A 17,634-nucleotide genomic window follows, 5' to 3' on the forward strand; every position below is an offset into this window, starting at 1 on the left:
CCCCAGTTCTACCATTTGCTCTGCCTGCTGAAGCGGGTTACTTCGTGTTCCAGCCAGAGCAATGCTCATGGTCTTGACTTAACTCCACCCAAATCTTCTTCCTCCATCCTGCCCCCTGGAGCGCTGAGACTTCCAGAAGAACAGCCTGTTCTCCAGCATCTGGAGCTGGTTTCTTGAGGGAGGTTCAAGAGCAAGCCAGGTCCCACAGAGGGATGCTCTGAGAGGGCTTTGGTACCAGGACTTGCAGGAGGCACATCGTATGGGGAAGGGAAGACACAAAGCGGGGCTGGCCTTCGTCCTCCCCTGTCCTGGCACGGCGGCCAGGCCAGACAGAAACAGACCCTCCTGGGGAGTCCTGGAAACTGCAGAGAGCAAAGGTCCAAGTTCCCAGGTGGGCCGGGGAGTGGCATCCTAGAGTGAGGATGAGGAGAGGGCAGGGGATGGGATGTGTGGTCTCTCCTCTGACAGGCCAGGCAACGTACTGGCTCTGCCCTTAAAGCTCTAGGCATCCATGGTGCCCTAAGGATGGGAGTGAGTGAGCATGACGGCGGAGCCCCTCTGATATCTGAGATCCCAAACGTTCCTGCCCTGGAGGGCAAAGTCCAAACCAGAACAAGAGCGGGAGAGAAGATGGTGATTTCTCTTCCTTGACTCCATGGGACCCTGTCCCGAGAACAGCATTTAGATGTCCCCTCCTCTGTAAGTGTCAGTTTTCTCATCTGCACAGGGGCCAGTGATGCTTATATAACAGGCTCAGTAAAAGGGACACGGCCCCAGTCCTCCCTGCCGAAATACCTTCCAATAACTCCTTTGCCTATAGGGATGGTGATATTGGAGAGGGAGGGTGGGGCGGTCACCTCCTCTGAGAACCTTCCATGATCTCCAGCCCGGCTGGAGGCTCCTCTTTGGGCTCCCATCATGCTCTGCTGCATCACGGCACCCCGCGGTGCTGCTCTGTCTGCTTCCCTCTCTGTCTCTCTCATTTGGCTGTGAGTGGCTGGAGGTCATTCTGCACAGTGACCAACACTGGCGCTCCTTTAGTTCCCAGTTGTTAAAGGACGGATGTATGTATTGAAAAATAACCAAGCGAATTCCCAGCTGGTCCAGGGAAGCCGGAGGGACTTCACAGCAGATGGGGACACAGGCAGCATTTTTGTGGGACCCAGTCCGCATCACCCTCAGGGCTGGCTAGGCCAGAACCTGAGAATCCAGGGCCCCTTCTGGAATTATCAGTACACTTCTTGAACACTCAGGCCTGTCTTTTTAAAAACAGTCTCCCCTTCCCTTATAGGGACTGCCTATAAGGGAGTCTGAAGTCATTTTCTCTACAAATACAGTAGACCCTTGAAATAGAGCAAAGTACTCTATAATGTGACCAAAACTTGGCTTCTGTCCTATGTCTGGGACCCATCTCAAATAAAGGTGGGAAAAGCTCTTATCATTGTGGGGCTGGTAAAGAAGTGACTGCCTCGTGCTCCTCTGGAACTTCCTCAGCTTGGTTTGCTGCATATGCACTAAGGTTTCACAATGTTTACTTTTGTGCTTTTTGTGATAGTACAGACCCACTGAAAAATACCACTTTTCATTGATCCTACCATAACATAACTCCACATTTTGTATGATTGAAAATTTTGGACTCAGCTTATTGTTTTATGGTTGAGTTTTACTATACTAAACGCCTATTTTGTGCCACAGTACTGTGCTATGAACACAACTGAACACAATGAACACAACTGACATGGCCTCTGTTCTTAGGGAACTTGCTTTCTCACAGCGGAAGTGGATAATAAGCTGATAAAATAACAGCAAATTGAGATACGAGCTACGAAGAAATCAAAGGACTGAAACAGAGACTTCCCTGGCGGTCCAGTGGTTAAGGCTCCGTGCTTCCACTGCAGAGGGCATAGGGCTTGATCCCTGGTCAGGGAACTGAGATCCCACATGCTGTGCGGCACGGCCAAAACAACAACAACTACAACAACAACAGACTGAAACAAAACAATAAGGGGTCCCACTTGAGGTGGCTGGGGAGGCTTCTCTAACGAGGCTTCCTTTGAACTGAGTAAGATGAGATGGAGAGAACTGGAAAGCATTCTAGATGTCAGGGATAGCATGTGCAAAGGCCCCGCGGCAGGACTAGAAAAGACTTAGTTTTAAGCTGGGTGAGTGTGGATCCAGGAGTCCCCGCAAACTGGACAAGGGGAAACTGGGGAAGATGGAAGCCCTAGAGCCAACTGGTGCTCAGGGTGAAGCCTAAGCCACAAGTTCAAATCTGCTGTGCATCTGTCAGCTGTAGACTATCCTACACCAGGGGTTGTGGGGGTCAGTGCCAAGGGTAGGGATGACTCAAGGCAATGATAACTCATTGGAAACCTTCCTGAATTTCAGAGACAGTGTGGGCCGCAGTACCCTGATGGCTGGGAGTAGAGAGCATCCTTTTTCCTCTTCCTTAAAAAATGTGGGGCTGGCCTGAGAGTTAGGGAAAAAGGATTCATTCAGCAACAGTTGGTTGAAGCCTCCTCTGTGCCAAGCACTGTACTGGGCACTGGGGATACAGCAGTGAACAAGACAGTTAAACGCCTGCCCTCAAGGAGCTCACATCCTAGTGGGGGGAGCAAAACCAAAATAAAAAGCTGCCCAAAACAAACTTAGTGTTTTAGAGGAGAAGGAGGGGTCTGGGGCGATCTCCCTTCCTGAAGGGGAGCGCTGAGATTTGGGCTCCTCCATTAGTTTTTCTCTATTAGTTCTTTTGTAGTGGATTCTACCTGGAGACCAGAGTGCCTCGGCCCTTGGGTCCTCTTTCCTGTTGGTGAGAATTTAAAGAGAAACACAGGCACATGCGCTCGCACCCCTCCCCTTTTAAGGGCTGTTAAAGGCCCACACACAGACATAGGAACACCCAAATGCACATACTTCTCTAATCTCCCTAAATCCCCCAAAGGCTGGGGTGGTGGAAATAGTAATGGTAGTGGTTCTCTGCTTCCCTACTCAGCTCAGGAGAAGCCAGGCTGGGGGCCTGGGGAGCAGTGATCAGGTTTAGCCCTCACCACCCCCCTTCCCCTGGGCTGGCCCCCGGTCCTTGTCATTCCCACACCTGGCCTCACCAGCTGCTGGGAGGTGAATGAGTGTGCTGGGCAAACATCCTTGCAGCTTCCTGCTGTGCCCCTCTGAGACAACAGAACTCCTCTTCCTCCTTCTCCTCCTCCCCACACCCTCCCAGATGGGGCTTCTCTGGGATCCAAAGCCATTTCCCTCTAAAGAAACCAGAGTCATCCTTTCCCCTGAGCCGGAGGACGGAGGACGGACCTAGTGTCTCTCTCTGGAGACATGACCTGTTCTCCCTCTGGTCCTTTATCCCAGTTCTCTGAGCGCCAGGCCCTCTCTCATACCTGCCCAGGGGCTGAGGGGTCACAGGGTCCAAGGGAAGACGGCTCTAGGGAGGCCACATCAGGAACTGCGGGAGAGTGGGGAGGGGATGGGAGGAGAAGCACCCTCATCTGGCAGGAAGGGCAGCTCCTTCCGAGGGATGTCTCTGAGAATCCCATAGACAAGATTGCAATAGGATGAAGGTATTCTCACAGAAGGAAAAATACAGCACCCCTGGCCACCTCTAAGCACACATGGCTTATGCAAAGTATGCAACTCATTCTCCTGTCTCTGTCCAAGCGATTGCATATTTCTTACACAGTTGTGTTCAGGGTAAGCATCCTTTTTGATTTTTGCCTTTTGTACAGAGTAATAGAGCACACACGGTTTCCACCGTGACTTTATGGCCTTTATCTGGATTTTTAAGAAGGATAGTGAATAACCTACCCTCCATTTTCCAGACTGAGAAGCACACAAACTTCACCCCTTTCCATCTTTAACCCTGGAAACACTTTCCTGTCCTCATGCAGGATGAAGAGGGAGTTGGGGATGGGGTTGGTATGGGGTCCCAGCTGGGAGGGACCTTAGACATCTAAACGATGGAGGCGCCAAAGAAGGAAGGTGACCTGCTCAGGGTCACAAAGCAACTCCTACCAGAGTATTCTTTACTACTACCCCATCTAGTCTCCAGAGCATGTTAACTATGGAAACTTACCTGGCAGGCATCGTCCTGCATTAATCTTTAATTAATTTTCTCACTAAATCTCTATAATAACACTATGGGGAAGCTTCTGTATCTCCATTTTTCAGATGAGGAATCCAAGGCCCTCAGGAATAAAAGTCACTTGTTTGAACTGCCCAGCTGGCTGGTGGCAGAAGCACAGCTAGAACCAAATTTCCTGATTCCCAGCCCAGGAGTTTTCTTTCCTCTCAGAAATTCTTTCCTCTCCCCCTGCCTCACCTGGCCTTGCTTAGGCCTGAGATAAGGAGCTTTCCCAGCAGGGCTTTCCCTCCCCAGGCCCAGTACTGGATACCACTGTCTGATCATGATCATGCCTCCTTTCCTGTGCTGGACCAAGGCCCAGATGAGCAGCTGGGGATGCAAGGCTGAATGGAGCAGCAGGAAGAGGCTGTAGGCGGCAGAGTTCATTCAGAAGAAAGTCCAACTCAGAGCTGCTGAGGGCTGAGGGAACCTCACAGGGGGGCTCTGCCCATAAAGGTACACGCTGCAGCAAACTCCCTCCCTCTGACCAGTACCTGTTACCAACTCCAGGAGGGGCGTATGGAACCCCAGATCCCTGCTACTTCATTCCTAGGATCTGTGCCAGACCATCCTTAGAAAGAATGATCCAACCTCTTCCCATTTTACAGACACGGAAACAGGGCCAGGAAGGAAAGCTGGTTGCACGGCCCAGGCTCACAGGGAAAGGCAGAAGCAGAGGCAGGACTAGAACCCAGGTCTCCCCACTGCTGGTTCAAGCCCTCTCCCCTCTTCCCCTCGGCTTGTCTGCAGAAGTGTGCTCTCTCTGACTGGAACCAGGGGCCTTCCTAGAGAGCAGGGTGACCTGGATCTACTGCCTAATGGAGGACCGGGAGACCTCTCACCCCATGCCTCCCTGACTCAGGTTCCCGTCCCTGGACTTGTTCCCCACCAGCAGCCTGGAACAGTTTAGGTGGAAGTCCAAGATGCCCAGTCCTTTAACTCTCAGTGCATTTGGCTCTTGTCTGCCAGGTTTATCTTAGTCCCAGGAGTTAGAGGCCAGCAAATAGAGACCCTTGAGATGATCACGGGGTGTGTGTGTGTGTGTGTGTTTGTGTGTGTGTGTGTGTGTGTGTGTGTGTGTGTGTGTGTGTGCTGGGGGGGGAGGAGGGGAAGAGGGAGAGACTGGCAGGTCACTGCATGGGGTGGGGGAATCCCCCCAGATCCCCCAAGCAGCCCACATTTCAACCCGGCAGGCCCTTCTGAACCCAAAGATTTTCTCCCATTACCGAGCCCATCCCCCCGCCCCCCAGGACCTTAGGGCTGAGCCTGAGAGGGGGAGGGAGGGAAGAAGAAAGAAGCCACGTTTCCTTAGGGAGGGAGGGGAAGAGAAAGAGAAGGACAAGCCCGGAGAGAGAGACAGTCAGGGAGACATAAGGGACAGAGAAACAGACCTAGAGAAAGACCTCCCTCCTTCTGAGCGATCACCCCGTGCTGCCCTGACCAGTTGAGGTCCCTCCCTGGGGGATCTCTGGCCTGACTTCCTGGGGAGGCCAGGGCAGCACCCCACATTTCCGGGTCTGGCTCAAAACCCGGGTCGGCCTCTGGCCCCCCAAGGGGCGTCTGGTCTCTGGCCCTCGAACACTCCCCTGTGCGCCCCCCAGCGGAGAACCAGACGCAGAGCCACCGAGGTCTTAAAGGGGGCGCAGGAAAGGGCGCCGCCAATTTGCGCCCAGTCTGGTCCCGGAACCCCAGGATGGGTGGAGGACGATTAGAAGACTTGGGGGGGGGAGCAGAATTGGTGTTTCTTGAGGTTGTATCAGTGGATCCGATGGCCCCGACGCCTCGACGTTCCCCTCCCCTAGAAGGCCGAGGCCAATGTATCCATGGACGGAGCCTCCAGGAGGACCGTGCACGGGCGCAAGCTCAGAGGCTCCAGCTTCGGGGTCTAGGGAGGTGTCGAGGGATCTAGTCACCAAATCTCAGAGCTCTAAGCACGTGTCTCTCAAGGGGACCCTGCACCGAGCCCCCTCCCCCACTTCTGCCCAGTGCTGTGTAGTCCAGTCCTTCAGGGGGCCCCAGGTGCACCGCGAAGAGGAGTAAGGAGTGGTGGAAGGAAAACACAGACTCTTCATCTTACCGCATTGTTGAGGAAATCAGACTCGTTCAGATCCCCCAAGTCCAGGAAGCTGGATCCGGGGAACAGCCTGTCGGCCGGGAAGGGCTCCAAGACGGCGTCCATCGCGGCAGGCTCCGGAGACCCCCTTCGGCTGGGCTTCCCTCACTCCAGGGCGGCGGCGCGCCCGGCCCAGAGCTCCGGCCCGAGCGCTGGCAAGCGGGCGGGGGGCAGGTCCCGGGCAGAGCCCCGGGGGAGGGGCGGGCAGAGGCTGCGCGTCCCCGGGTAGGGGGCGCGGGGGGCGCGGAGGCCTTAGGGCAGCGGCGCAGAGCTGGCTGGGCTCAGGGGCCCCGGGCGCACCGCGGGCATTTAGCCGACTCCTCCTCCTCCCGCTCCTCCGGGGGCACAGCTGGCTTCCATGGGGAGCCCGGGAGTGGGGCTGAGGGCTTGAAGAGCCCCCCGGACTGGGTGGGAGCCGGGGGCGGGGGAGCTGAGCGCTCCCCCGAGACTGGGTGACTGCCGGGCGCTCCGCTCTCTCTGCGTCTCCCTCTGCACGGCTTCTGTCACTTTTCCTCTCTGTGAAACCGGGAACCCCTTGGCTGGTTAGCCCAGCTGGCTGAGGCGCCACTCCTCCACATCAATATTCACGATAATTTCATATTAATGAGGAGAAGGAGCGGCCTGAGGAATCGTCCCTCCTCTTTTAAAGAGACAGCTGCGAGCTAGTCTTGCCAATCCTTTTTTCTCTGAAAAGATAGGGGCTTGAAGCAGAATTGTCCTAGAGCCAATAACTGTGTTCCTTGAACCTCAGCATCTTAAGGCTTTGCCAACCACACTCCCATAAGCTCACGAGGGAGCTGAGTTATTTCTATTCTTCCAGGCTTATGCTAGGGCCTGAACCAAATCCAAAGTCAGGGAATTCCATCTCTTGGGCCCCTCAACAAATCTCCTTTCAATGGGGAGATTTTCAGGTCTCCTCCTCCAGGAAGCCTTCCCTGACCCCCAGGCTGAAGCAGTTACCATCACTATACACCCACAGGGCATGGTGTGCTTACCTCCATGTGCTGAGTCTGATACAGTATTGTCATTGTTTGCTCATGTGTCTATAAACCCACTGGACTCTGAGATCCCTCAGGGCGAGGACTGTATCCAGCTTTCCTGTGTGTGAAAGTGCTGGGGGGGACAGGAGAGATGAGGTAAGGACCCCTCTTCTCATCAATCATCGAGTACCCCTAGTGTTTCTGAAGAGCAAGAAGTTGGAGAACAGTAGTCATGGGCTCTGCGTGAGCCAGGATGTAGGTTGGCTGCATGCTCCATGGTCACAGGACACTCCCAGGCCCCCTGGATCCATTACCTAAGTGGCCCGCTCCAGAGTGCAGCTTAATCTCTTGAAAGGGCTGATAAACAATCACCAGGCACCTGAACAAATGCAAGTGGTCAGAAAGTCACTCCCTCCGCGGGCTGGGCACACTGTTCGTGCCCAGAAGTCATTAATAGGATTAAGTGTGTCCTCCCTGTCTGGAGCTTTTAATTAGCTCAGGAACCAAAAGCCTTTAAGAAGCAGAGATGTCATCGCAGTTAAGCCAGGGATGCCACCCAAATTGCTCTCTCAGTGCCAAGGTGGGGAAAGGGCACACAGCTAGGCTGAGATAGCAGCTGTTTGCCTGGGGCGGGCGGGCAGGCATGTGGCTTTCCCCCATCTCCTGATCCAGTTGACATAGTTCTGGAGAATGACGTTCTGACCCTCCAGATTGTCATATGACTATTAGCTCCTGGGCCTCCCGGAGAGTTTGCTCTTGAGAAGCTGGGAATACAGCCCATGCTCTGGGGACCAGTTCACCAGCAATGTAACTCTGAGAAGTTAGGCAGGGCCAAAAAGAAATCAGTTCACTCTCTAAACAGTGCCAGGTAGAATTAGGGTGCTGAGACCATGGGAGTTTTCCCCAAGTGTGTCACCTCTGGCCAACTGGGGAGCAGTCAGATACTGAGAATGTAGCTGATCCTTTGTGGGCGTGGGGGGTTGCCATCTCTGGCTGGGCAGACAAGTTAGTCCATGGTGGGTGAGCTTGCGACTGCAGGTGTCTGGAGTCCTGGCTCCTGAGCTGGAGTCCCTGCAGGTCCCCAGAAGGAACAAAAGTGCCCCTCTGCCTGAGGTTGGCTGGAAATTGTGCCTATGTTCCTCCCAGCCTGCTCTGTAATTAGAGACATAAGCACCACTTAAGTGACTGGGGAAGATTATACAGTTTTAGATAAATAAGATTAACGTGTCCTCTCTTTCCTGATTCTTACCCAGGTGAACACCCCAGGAAACCATTGAAAATAATCCTGGGGAGACACTCTGGTTCCATCACCTCCTGTGGAGTCTGAGAGGCAGGAGGTCCCAAGAGAAATCCTGGGGGGAAGGGACGGGGAGAGGAGAGAAGAGGAATGGGCAGTGTGGAGCCTGGCACGTACAGTAGAGAAGGATGGCAGGGGGTTTGTTCACACATTCTACAAGTATTATTGAGCACCTGTGAACAGTCCCTAGACCAGGCCCTGGGGATACAGTCGTGATTAAGTACTTAAGTTCTAGAGTGAATGAGGAAAAAATGGGCCAAAAAAAAAAAAAAAGTTACGAAGATAATTTCAAATAGTAATAGGACTATGAAGGAAATAAAATAGTGTGATATGATTGAGTAGGTAAGGAAGCCCTCTCTAAAGAGGTGATGTGTGATCTGAGAACTGGAGTCATTTATGGGGCAAAAATGGAGGGAAAAGCATTCCAGATAGAGGGAACAGCAAGTAGAGGAGAAAGCAAGAGAAAGACTGGGAGGGGCAGGCAGTGACATGGGAGAGAGAGGATGAATGTGAAACCCCAAGGCCCTATACACAGTCGCTATGGTCTCACTGATTCTATTCAAGTAGTGAAAAGAATTGTGCCTGTTCAGATTAGAGGGCCCACCTGAAGCCTTCTGTAGCAGTCATCCCTTCGGTATCTAGATCTCTTAAAGATTTTCCAGCAGAGGAAAGTAGACAGCTCACCGGGTCTGCAGTCTGGGTTCTGACCCAACAGGGAGGGTCTACTTCCCCCAGGCCAGTCCTGAGCTTGAGGCCCAGATGCCTCAGGCCCCTTCTCTACATCTGAAGGGGCGGGGGAAGGAGGCCCAGGTTGGTGCTGCAAAATACTCCAGGTCAAGAAAAGCTCACAGACCGTAGCCCCTCCGGTTGTGGCCTCAGGAAAGTCTGGTTGGTGCGCTCAGCAGTGACTCCAGCTGTGGAGCATAACGCATAAAGATGCTCCAACCCACACAGCGACGCACAGGACGGAAGGGACAGAGGTAAGCTTCCTGCCTGTCCCAGACACTGGAGGTCAGGCGGAGAGAGAGGCGCAGGGAATAGGGGGAGGTAGGGTGAAGGACCTGCCTCTTTAGGAAGCCTGGAGCTCCGATTTTCCAGGCTTCCATCCTGGAGCCTGCAGGAGGGTGCAAGGCTGGGTGTTTACACTTGGCAGGCAGGCTCTGGGTGGTGGTGAGAAGGTCGCCCAAAGTAAACCTGCCTTGTTTGCCTGGATTGTAAAGGAAAAAACGCTTTGGCACACTCTAACAGGAACTTCTGAGAAATGAAAACATATTCATCCTGGAGATTAGGCTGACTTCCGGGGCACAGAAGGGGGCCCTTTGTTCTCTTGTGGCTCCCTAAAATGGGCCTCATGGCTGCTCTCCCTGTACCCCCCACAGGGCTAGAAGTGGAGTCCCGGGGGTTGCACCCTGCCAAGAGGGCGGGGGTGGGCCTCAGGCCCCAAGCTCTCACTCTTCTCCATCCCCTTGGCCTGTGGTTCCTTCCCCGCTCCCCCCGGAACCATAAAAATACCTGACATTTATTGAGAACTTGCTTTGTGCCAGGCACTAAATACTTGACTTATATTACCTCGTTTAACGCTTGGAACAAGCTTGTGAGATAAATATCATACTCACTGATTCTGAGATGCACATTTACACCTCTGAAATCAGAATGTGTCTTCTAATCAGTAGTATGTTATACTTGAATGGACAGTGTTTCTTCCTTCTTAGCGTACAGTACAAAAAAATGGTGTATCGGACAATTGATGACATCTTAGATTCGATGAAACATGATATTATTATCATCCCCGGTCTGCAGAGGAGAAAACCGAGCCTCAGAGAGTTTATATGACTTACCACTCCTTTATTTTGCAGGAAACTGAGTCCTCGAGCCATAAGAGGCTTTCCTCAGGTCAGCCAGCTTCAATGAGACAGAGATAGGACTGAAATCCGGGCCTCCAGGCTCCTCACCCAGGGCCCTTTCCACTCACCCCAGATGAACTGGGTTTGCTCACTAGGGAGAGGCAGGCGCTGAGGGGAGGGCCTTCCAGGGCCTTCCTCAGCAGCGAGTGAATCACCAGCCACTCTGCCTTGGAGAAGGGCCTTAAAGATAGATTTTTTTCCCTCTCCAAATTCTCTGAAGACTGAAGTTCCTTAAGGACTAAAAAAACACTTGTTTCCCTTCCAGCTCCTTTTCCTGGTAATTATTTTAGCTTCTCTTTCCCTGAATTTCTGCTCTACTGTCCCATCTTTGGACTGGAGGCAGGCCCACCCCTTGGCCCTCGGTCTGCCTGCTGCCTGGGGAACAGCTCCACCCGCTTCCTGCTTTGCTCTCGGCCCTGCTCTGATCTCACCCTTCTTTCTTCCACCTCGAATCACCTGCACCAACTCTGCTTCTAGATGCCTCTATAACCCAGGCTGCTGGCTCCAACCCCTAAGACATACACTCAGGCATACTATGTCCTCCATCTCCCTCGCTCTCTGAGTCTACAGTCAAGGGAGGAAAGTCAATAAGGCTAGTCTTTCCTCTTGCCTCAGTGAGCCCCCATGTTGTCGGGGACACTCCCCTGCCAATCCTGCTTCACTTAGGGCTGCAGAGCTGGAACTGTGGGAAGGGCAGGGGCATGGAAAGTCAGAGGCTTGACTCTGCCTGTGATCTACTGCACTGTAGATCTACCCCCACCCTACCCCGTAGCCTCGGTTTCCCCAACCTCCAAGGCTGGTGAGGCTGAACGGCCCGTCACCAAGAAGCGGAGAGGCAGCATCAGGCGTTTAAATCAAAGGCTTTGCTAAAATGCAACCAGGCACGGTTCACTTCAGCGGGGACTGATCGCCACCCAGGTTAAGCCAGGGCCTCAGATTCTTCCCAGTCAAAGGAGGGTTTTGGATAGCATAGTCTCTGATATTCCATCCTACCAGCTCTGAACCGCTATGATTCTGTCTCCCTCTGCCCAGAAAGCAAATATAGGCCTTGTGTGTGAGGAGCCCATGTGTTCTCTGGGCATCGATTTGGCCAGGAACTGAGTGTGCTGCCTGTGGTGGTGTGACTGTGCGCACACATGCCGCTGGGTGGATGATCCCGTGTCTGGAGGTGTGGACCTACATGTGGGGCTCCTGCCATCCGTGCACATGTACAATCCTCTGGAGGAGAGAGTGCCGGTTCACACCGAAGAGCAGGCCCACCCCCCTGTGCACATCCATGCCAGAGCGTGCGGCTGCAAATCTGGTTTCCATCTTCTTCCAATAGGCAGCTGGGCTGGGGGAGACTGAGTGGAATATTAATTGTGCTTTTGCACGTGGCTGAGCTCCATGAATGTGGTGGTCGGAGGGAACAGCCTGAAGCTATGTGGGGAATGAGGGGGAAGCCACAGGAGCGGGGTGCCCTGGGGTTTACGGGCACACTTGGGAGGAGGCAGAGCCCTGAGACCCAAAAGGGTGGGTGGCAGGGGGAGGGAGAGGGCTTCTGAGACTAAGAATCTGGGGACAGCGGGGAAGATACTAGCTAGGTTTAGGGTGATTCGGATGTTTGCCTGATCCGGAGCCCGGCACATAGTAGGTGTTCAGTAAGTGTTTGCTGAATGATTAAATAGCTGACTGCTCGAGTGCATGAGAGATCTCACAGATACTCTTACCTGGGAGAAGATGGAGGACTGAGTAGGAAAAAGGAAGTGGGCGCATTTGAAGCACCTACCATAGCAGCCCACTCTGAGGGTCACCGTCAGGCATTTTATTTTATTTCAAACACAGAAAGGCCTAGGAGATAGTATCACCCTTGCTGCACACACCCTCCCCTCCCCACTTGCCCTTTTTTGGAAGGCCCAGGTGAGAACTTTTTCTTTGATTTCAGGGCCCAGAAACGCTGGCTGCTTCCGAGAGGTGGGTCTATTTTTTTTTTGCCTGTGCCGGGCAGCATGCAGGATCTTAGTTCCCCCACCAGGGATCGAACCTGTGCCCCCTGCAGTGGAAGCATGGAGCCTTAACCACTGGACCGCCAGGGAATTCCCAGAGGTGGGTCTATTTTCTATCTAATGGACACTCTGGATTTTATAGCTCACTGCCTTTCCTTCTTTACTTGGGCTGTCAGGAAGCTCAGAGATGAGTTTGCTGGGGCCCACCTCTTGCAACAGGGTCTCATGGGGGTGCATTTCACAAACTAACTGCATCCCTGGCTTCATCTTAGCTTTTTAATCCCCCTTCTCCATATCCTTTTCCCTCTATTAATAGCCATTTAATTCCATTGTCTGTAGGGTTTCTCAAGAAACTTTAATACACCCTGAAGTGAGACAGGTATAAATACGAAAATATTTTTACTTTTATAGGTGAAGAAGGTGAGGGGACTTCCCTGGTGGTCCAGTGCCTCAGACTCCACGCTCCCAAGGCAGGGGGCCCAGGTTCCATCCTCGGTCAGGGAACTAGATCCCTCATGCCGCAGCTAAGACCCGGCACAGCCAAATAAATAAATAAACATTAAAAAAAATAAAAACAATTAACCATAAAAAGAAAGAAGGTGAGGCTCAGAGAGGTTATGTTATTTGTCCAAGGTCACACAGGTATTAAGCAAGAGAGTTGGGAATTTGAGCTTGGATCAGTTTGACAGTATTTTCACTGTGCCAGACTCTAGGAGTGGACAAGATGCACAGCAAGCAGGAGGCTTTCAGGAGTTGGGAGGAGCCTTCAACTCTCACTGGCCCTCATCCAGTCTCTGCTTCTTTTTTTTAATAAATTTATTTATTTTATTTATTTTTATTTTTGGCTGCATTGAGTCTTCGTTGCCGCATGCGGGCTTTCTCTAGTTGCGGTGAGGGGGACTACTCGTCATTGCTGTGCGCGGGCTTCTCATTGTCGTGGCTTCTCTTGTTGCAGAGCACGGGCTCTAGGTGCGTGGGCTTCAGTAGATGTGGCACGTGCGCTCAGTAGTTGTGGCTTGCAGGCTCTAGAGCACAGGCTCAGCAGCTGTGGTGCACGGGCTTAGTTGCTCCATGGCATGTGGGATCTTCCCGGACCAGGGCTCGAACCCGCGTCCCCTGCATTGGCAGGTGGATTCTTAACCACTGCGCCACCAAGGAAGCCCCAGTCTCCGCTTCTTGAAGAGCAGGTCCAGGTGGGGATTCCCATCCCAGGTCATGCACAAAGAGGGGGCACTGGGGGTCCTGGGCATCCCCAGTCTTCAAGGACCAGTCCTAGGCCCCATAGCTAAGCAGAACAAACAGAAAACCAGCAGAGCTGGTCTTGGCAATCACCAGTTAAAGTGAATATATATTCCAGATGCTCTGAGGAACGTTTCTGGAGCCTCCAGAACTGAAGGGCGGACCAATTCCCCGGAGGAAAGGAATGGATTTGGGCCCAGGGGAGCCACATTTTTTCTCAGCTCTATGGCAAGCAAGCACCAAGGGTCCAAGGATCAGGGCAAGGAGCTCCAATGCTGCATATTCCGCACCTCTGTTCCTCGCTATATCCCTTCAGACCTGCCCACCTAGAGTCTGTCTCCCGTGGGGAGCCCCTGGATGATGACTTTGGGATTCCCCAGGGAGGCCTTATACTTACCTGTTAGTGAATTCATTCCTTACAGGGGATCACGCATGTGCTGCACAAACCTGGGGACCCCTGGGGAAGGCACAAAGGATGAGCCTAATCTAGGGGAAAGGGGTGTGGTTATTCTGAAAGCCGTAGCGGAGAATGACAATGTCGGTCAACCCAGGGGACACCGTCACACTGACAGTGACACAGAGCCAATGAGTAAAGACTCATTTCCAGATAAGCCCTGAGGTCTCCTGTGTGGGATGCCTTCAGACACAGCCTGCATGGCCTGGAGGAGAAATAATCATAGAAATAATGGTTTTCACAAACTGCCATTTGTTGTGGACCCGTTGCCCTTCAGTGCTCCGCCAGTTTGCAGTGCGCATCTCAATCTTCTGAATCTATAAAGAGCTCCTATAAATCAATGAGACAAAGGCCAACAATCCAATAAAAATATGGACAAAGAATATGAACAGTGAGTCTGGTACATTTATACAGTACTATTTATCATGTCCCAGGATCTATCTAAGCCCTTCCTCTGCATTTTCTCGTTTAAGCCTTACCACAAGGCTTGGAGATAGATAACATGATTACTCTGTTTTCCTGAGGCTCAGAGAGGTGAAGACACTTGCCCAACGTCACACAGTGACTTGGTCTGACTTCACAGTCTGTGTTCTTAAGGTACGAGTTGGGATGAGAGTCACCATTTATGGGGACCCAAGGCCTCAGGAAAACCTGGCAGGCACTGGGGAGGGACAGTGACGGAGGGTCAACCAGCTGAAGTGAAATCCTGTCTACTCAGCAACTTGGGAAGAAACCTGGAACCCCCAATACCTAGGGAGAGGGTTTTGGGTTTTGTTTTGTCTTTTTAAATTTACTGAATAGATAATGCATCACATGACTCAAAAAAAATATATATATAATGGGGCTTCCCTGGTGGTGCAGTGGTTGGGAGTCTGCATGCCGATGCAGGGGACATGGGTTCATGCCCCGGTCCGGGAGGATCCCACATGCCGCGGAGCGGCTGGGCCCGTGAGCCATGGCCGCTGAGCCTGCGTGTCCGGAGCCTGTGCTCCGCAACGGGAGAGGCCACAACAGTGAGAGGCCCTCATACTGCAAAAAAAAAAAAAAAAAAAAAAAAATATATATATATATATATATATATATATATAAAATAATGAAAATTAATCCTCTCATCCCTACATCCTATGTCCTAACCACTAAGTTCCCACACTTCAACCAGCATATGATTAATTTTATTACTTTCTTGGGCATCCTTCAGTGGGGTGTGTGTGTGTGTGTGTGTGTGTGTGTGTGTGTATTCAGTGTATGTGTATTCATATGTATATACATCTTTTCTCTCTTTTTTATTTAACCAAAAAGGAGCATATTAAATACACTGTTCTAGGGATTTCCCTGGTGGCTCAGTGGTTAAGAATCCACCTGCCAGTGCAGGAGACACGGGTTTGAGCCCTGGTCCCGGAAGATCCCACATGCCGAGGAGCAACTAAGCCCGTGCACCACAACTACTGAGTCTGCGCTCTAGAGCCCGCGAGCCACAACTACTGAAGCCCACGCGCCTAGAGCCCGTGCTCCGCAACAAGAGAAGCCACCGCAATGAGAAGCCCACGCACCACAATGAAAAGTAGCCCTGCTCACCACAACTAGAGAAAACCTGTGCACAGCAACGAAGACCCAACGCAGCCAAAAATAAAATAAATAAATTTACATTAAATACACTGTTCTACATCTCCCCCCCACACCATTTTATCTGTTTTGGAAATCTTCCACATTAGTACATAGAGAATTTCCTCATTCTTTTTTTTTTTTAAGTAGGTGTGTAGCTACCAATTGTGTGACTGTACCATAATTTATTTACCTGTCCCCAACTGATGAACATTTAGATTGTTTCCAGTTTTTTACTGTTAACAAATAATGCTATAATGATAGCCTCGTTCAGGCACTGTATATATGTAGGATAAAACCTCGGAAGTGGTATTGCTGGGTCAAAGAGAATGTGCATATGTAATGTTGACAGATATTGTCAAATATTTCATATCGACTTACCCCCTCACCAGCAGTATATGAAGCTGTTGGTTTCTCTACAGTCTCTCAAACAGTGGATATTATCAAACTTCTGAGTGGCTTCGTTTGCATTTCTCTTATCATTAGTGAGGTTGAGAGTCTCTTTAGATGTCCTCGAACAATTTATGTTTCCTTTTCTGTAGACGCTTTTCATTCTCTGACTTTTAAAAAATTGGTGGTTGGTCTTATCTTATTGATTTCTAGAAGCTCTTTATATGTTAGGGAGATTGTGATGTGATTTGCAGCAGCAGTGGGGCCAAAATTGGCCTCCCCTCTGGGAAAGGCTGTGGAGGTGGATTCTTGCCCACATCTCCACCCTCTCATCCAAGCCCAGCCATTGACTCAAGGAGCATTCATGGAGTATCTCTTGAGTGCCAGGCTCAGTGCTTAGGCACCTGAAACCAGAGGTGAATAGACAAAGTTCTCAGGTTGCTGGAAGTTCGGTGGGGTAATCAGACAGGTGGTGGTCCAGTGTGAGATGAACTGTAGTTCAGGGGTTCAGAATGAGTGCTTCAGGAGCCTGTGGGAAGAAGCAATAGCCTCTGCCTATCCCAGTAGACTCTGACACCTGTCACCTGTGTCCACCTGGGGCTGCCGAGGCTCTGCCTGCCTCCCCTCTCCCTGTGGGTTCAGCCCTCAGACTCTGATTGCAGAAATGCTCTGCTCCAGGAAGATGGCTCCCTCAGTACATATTTACAGAGTGCTTACCACACACCAGTCTTCCCTGAGCTCATCCTGTCGGCTCTGCCTCCACGTGGCCTCCTTCCCTGGCCTGCGCTGATCCTCACCGCCTGATTCTAACCTGTCATGCATTTCTTTTTACTTTTTCTTCTTTTTTAAAAGTATTTATTTATTTGCACGCCCTGGGTCTTAGTTGTGGCACGTGGGATCTTAATTGCGGCATGTGGGATCTTTAGTTATGGCATGCGAACTCTTAGTTGCGGCATGTGGGATCTAGTTCCCTGACCAGGGATCGAACCCAGGCCCCCTGCATTGGCGGTGCAGAGTCTTAGCCACTGGACCACCAGGGAAGTCTCTGTCGTGCATTTCTTGCCACCTGTTTGGGGGTGTCCGTGCCTCCACTGCTCAAAGGATTGTAATCTCTTTGATGGTATGATGGGAGACTTTCCTCTGGGTCCCCTCCCCTTGGTGCTTAGTATCCGGTGACGCTCAGTGAAGGCTTGTTGGATGATTGATCGTCAGGTGGCTTGGATGTTAGGGAAGTTGGAAACCATGGCTCACCTGAATTGGGCTGTGTATGTCGGGGAGGTAGGGATGGCCCATTAAGCACGGGAAAAGATGGTAAGCCAGCCCCAGCATCAGAGGCCAGCCAAGAAAGGGTTAAGCTTGCCAGAGTTTTGTATATGAAATGGCACCGGGGGGAAAAAAATACAGACTAGCAATTGAGCCCTGTCTCATCCTGGTTCAAATGACATTGTCTGAGCTTCCCCAGCCTCGCCTCCTGCACTAATTACAGACCTTCCCTAGGGAGGGAGACCAGGGCCCGGAGGTCCTCATTACAGGCTCACTCG

At 51.8% G+C, this 17,634-nt stretch overlaps 1 protein-coding gene and 1 non-coding gene across 2 annotated transcripts in view; both read right to left on the bottom strand.

The window, feature by feature from the left end:
* Positions 1 to 6,771, bottom strand: part of CREB3L1 (cAMP responsive element binding protein 3 like 1) — a 34,914-nt gene extending 28,143 nt beyond the window's left edge. Inside the window, exon 1 of the mRNA XM_060157715.1 lies at positions 6,207 to 6,771. Within this exon, the coding sequence (XP_060013698.1) occupies positions 6,207 to 6,308 (102 nt within the window). The 5' untranslated portion in view covers positions 6,309 to 6,771. The remainder of the gene's footprint in view (positions 1 to 6,206) is intronic.
* Positions 6,772 to 17,060: 10,289 nt separating this feature from the next.
* Positions 17,061 to 17,133, bottom strand: TRNAG-GCC (transfer RNA glycine (anticodon GCC)). Its single transcript has one exon. It is a non-coding gene; the product is annotated as a tRNA-Gly (tRNA).
* Positions 17,134 to 17,634: the final 501 nt, after the last annotated feature.

Source organism: Lagenorhynchus albirostris, chromosome 9 (assembly GCF_949774975.1).
Source record: "Lagenorhynchus albirostris chromosome 9, mLagAlb1.1, whole genome shotgun sequence".
NCBI lineage: Eukaryota > Metazoa > Chordata > Mammalia > Artiodactyla > Delphinidae > Lagenorhynchus > Lagenorhynchus albirostris.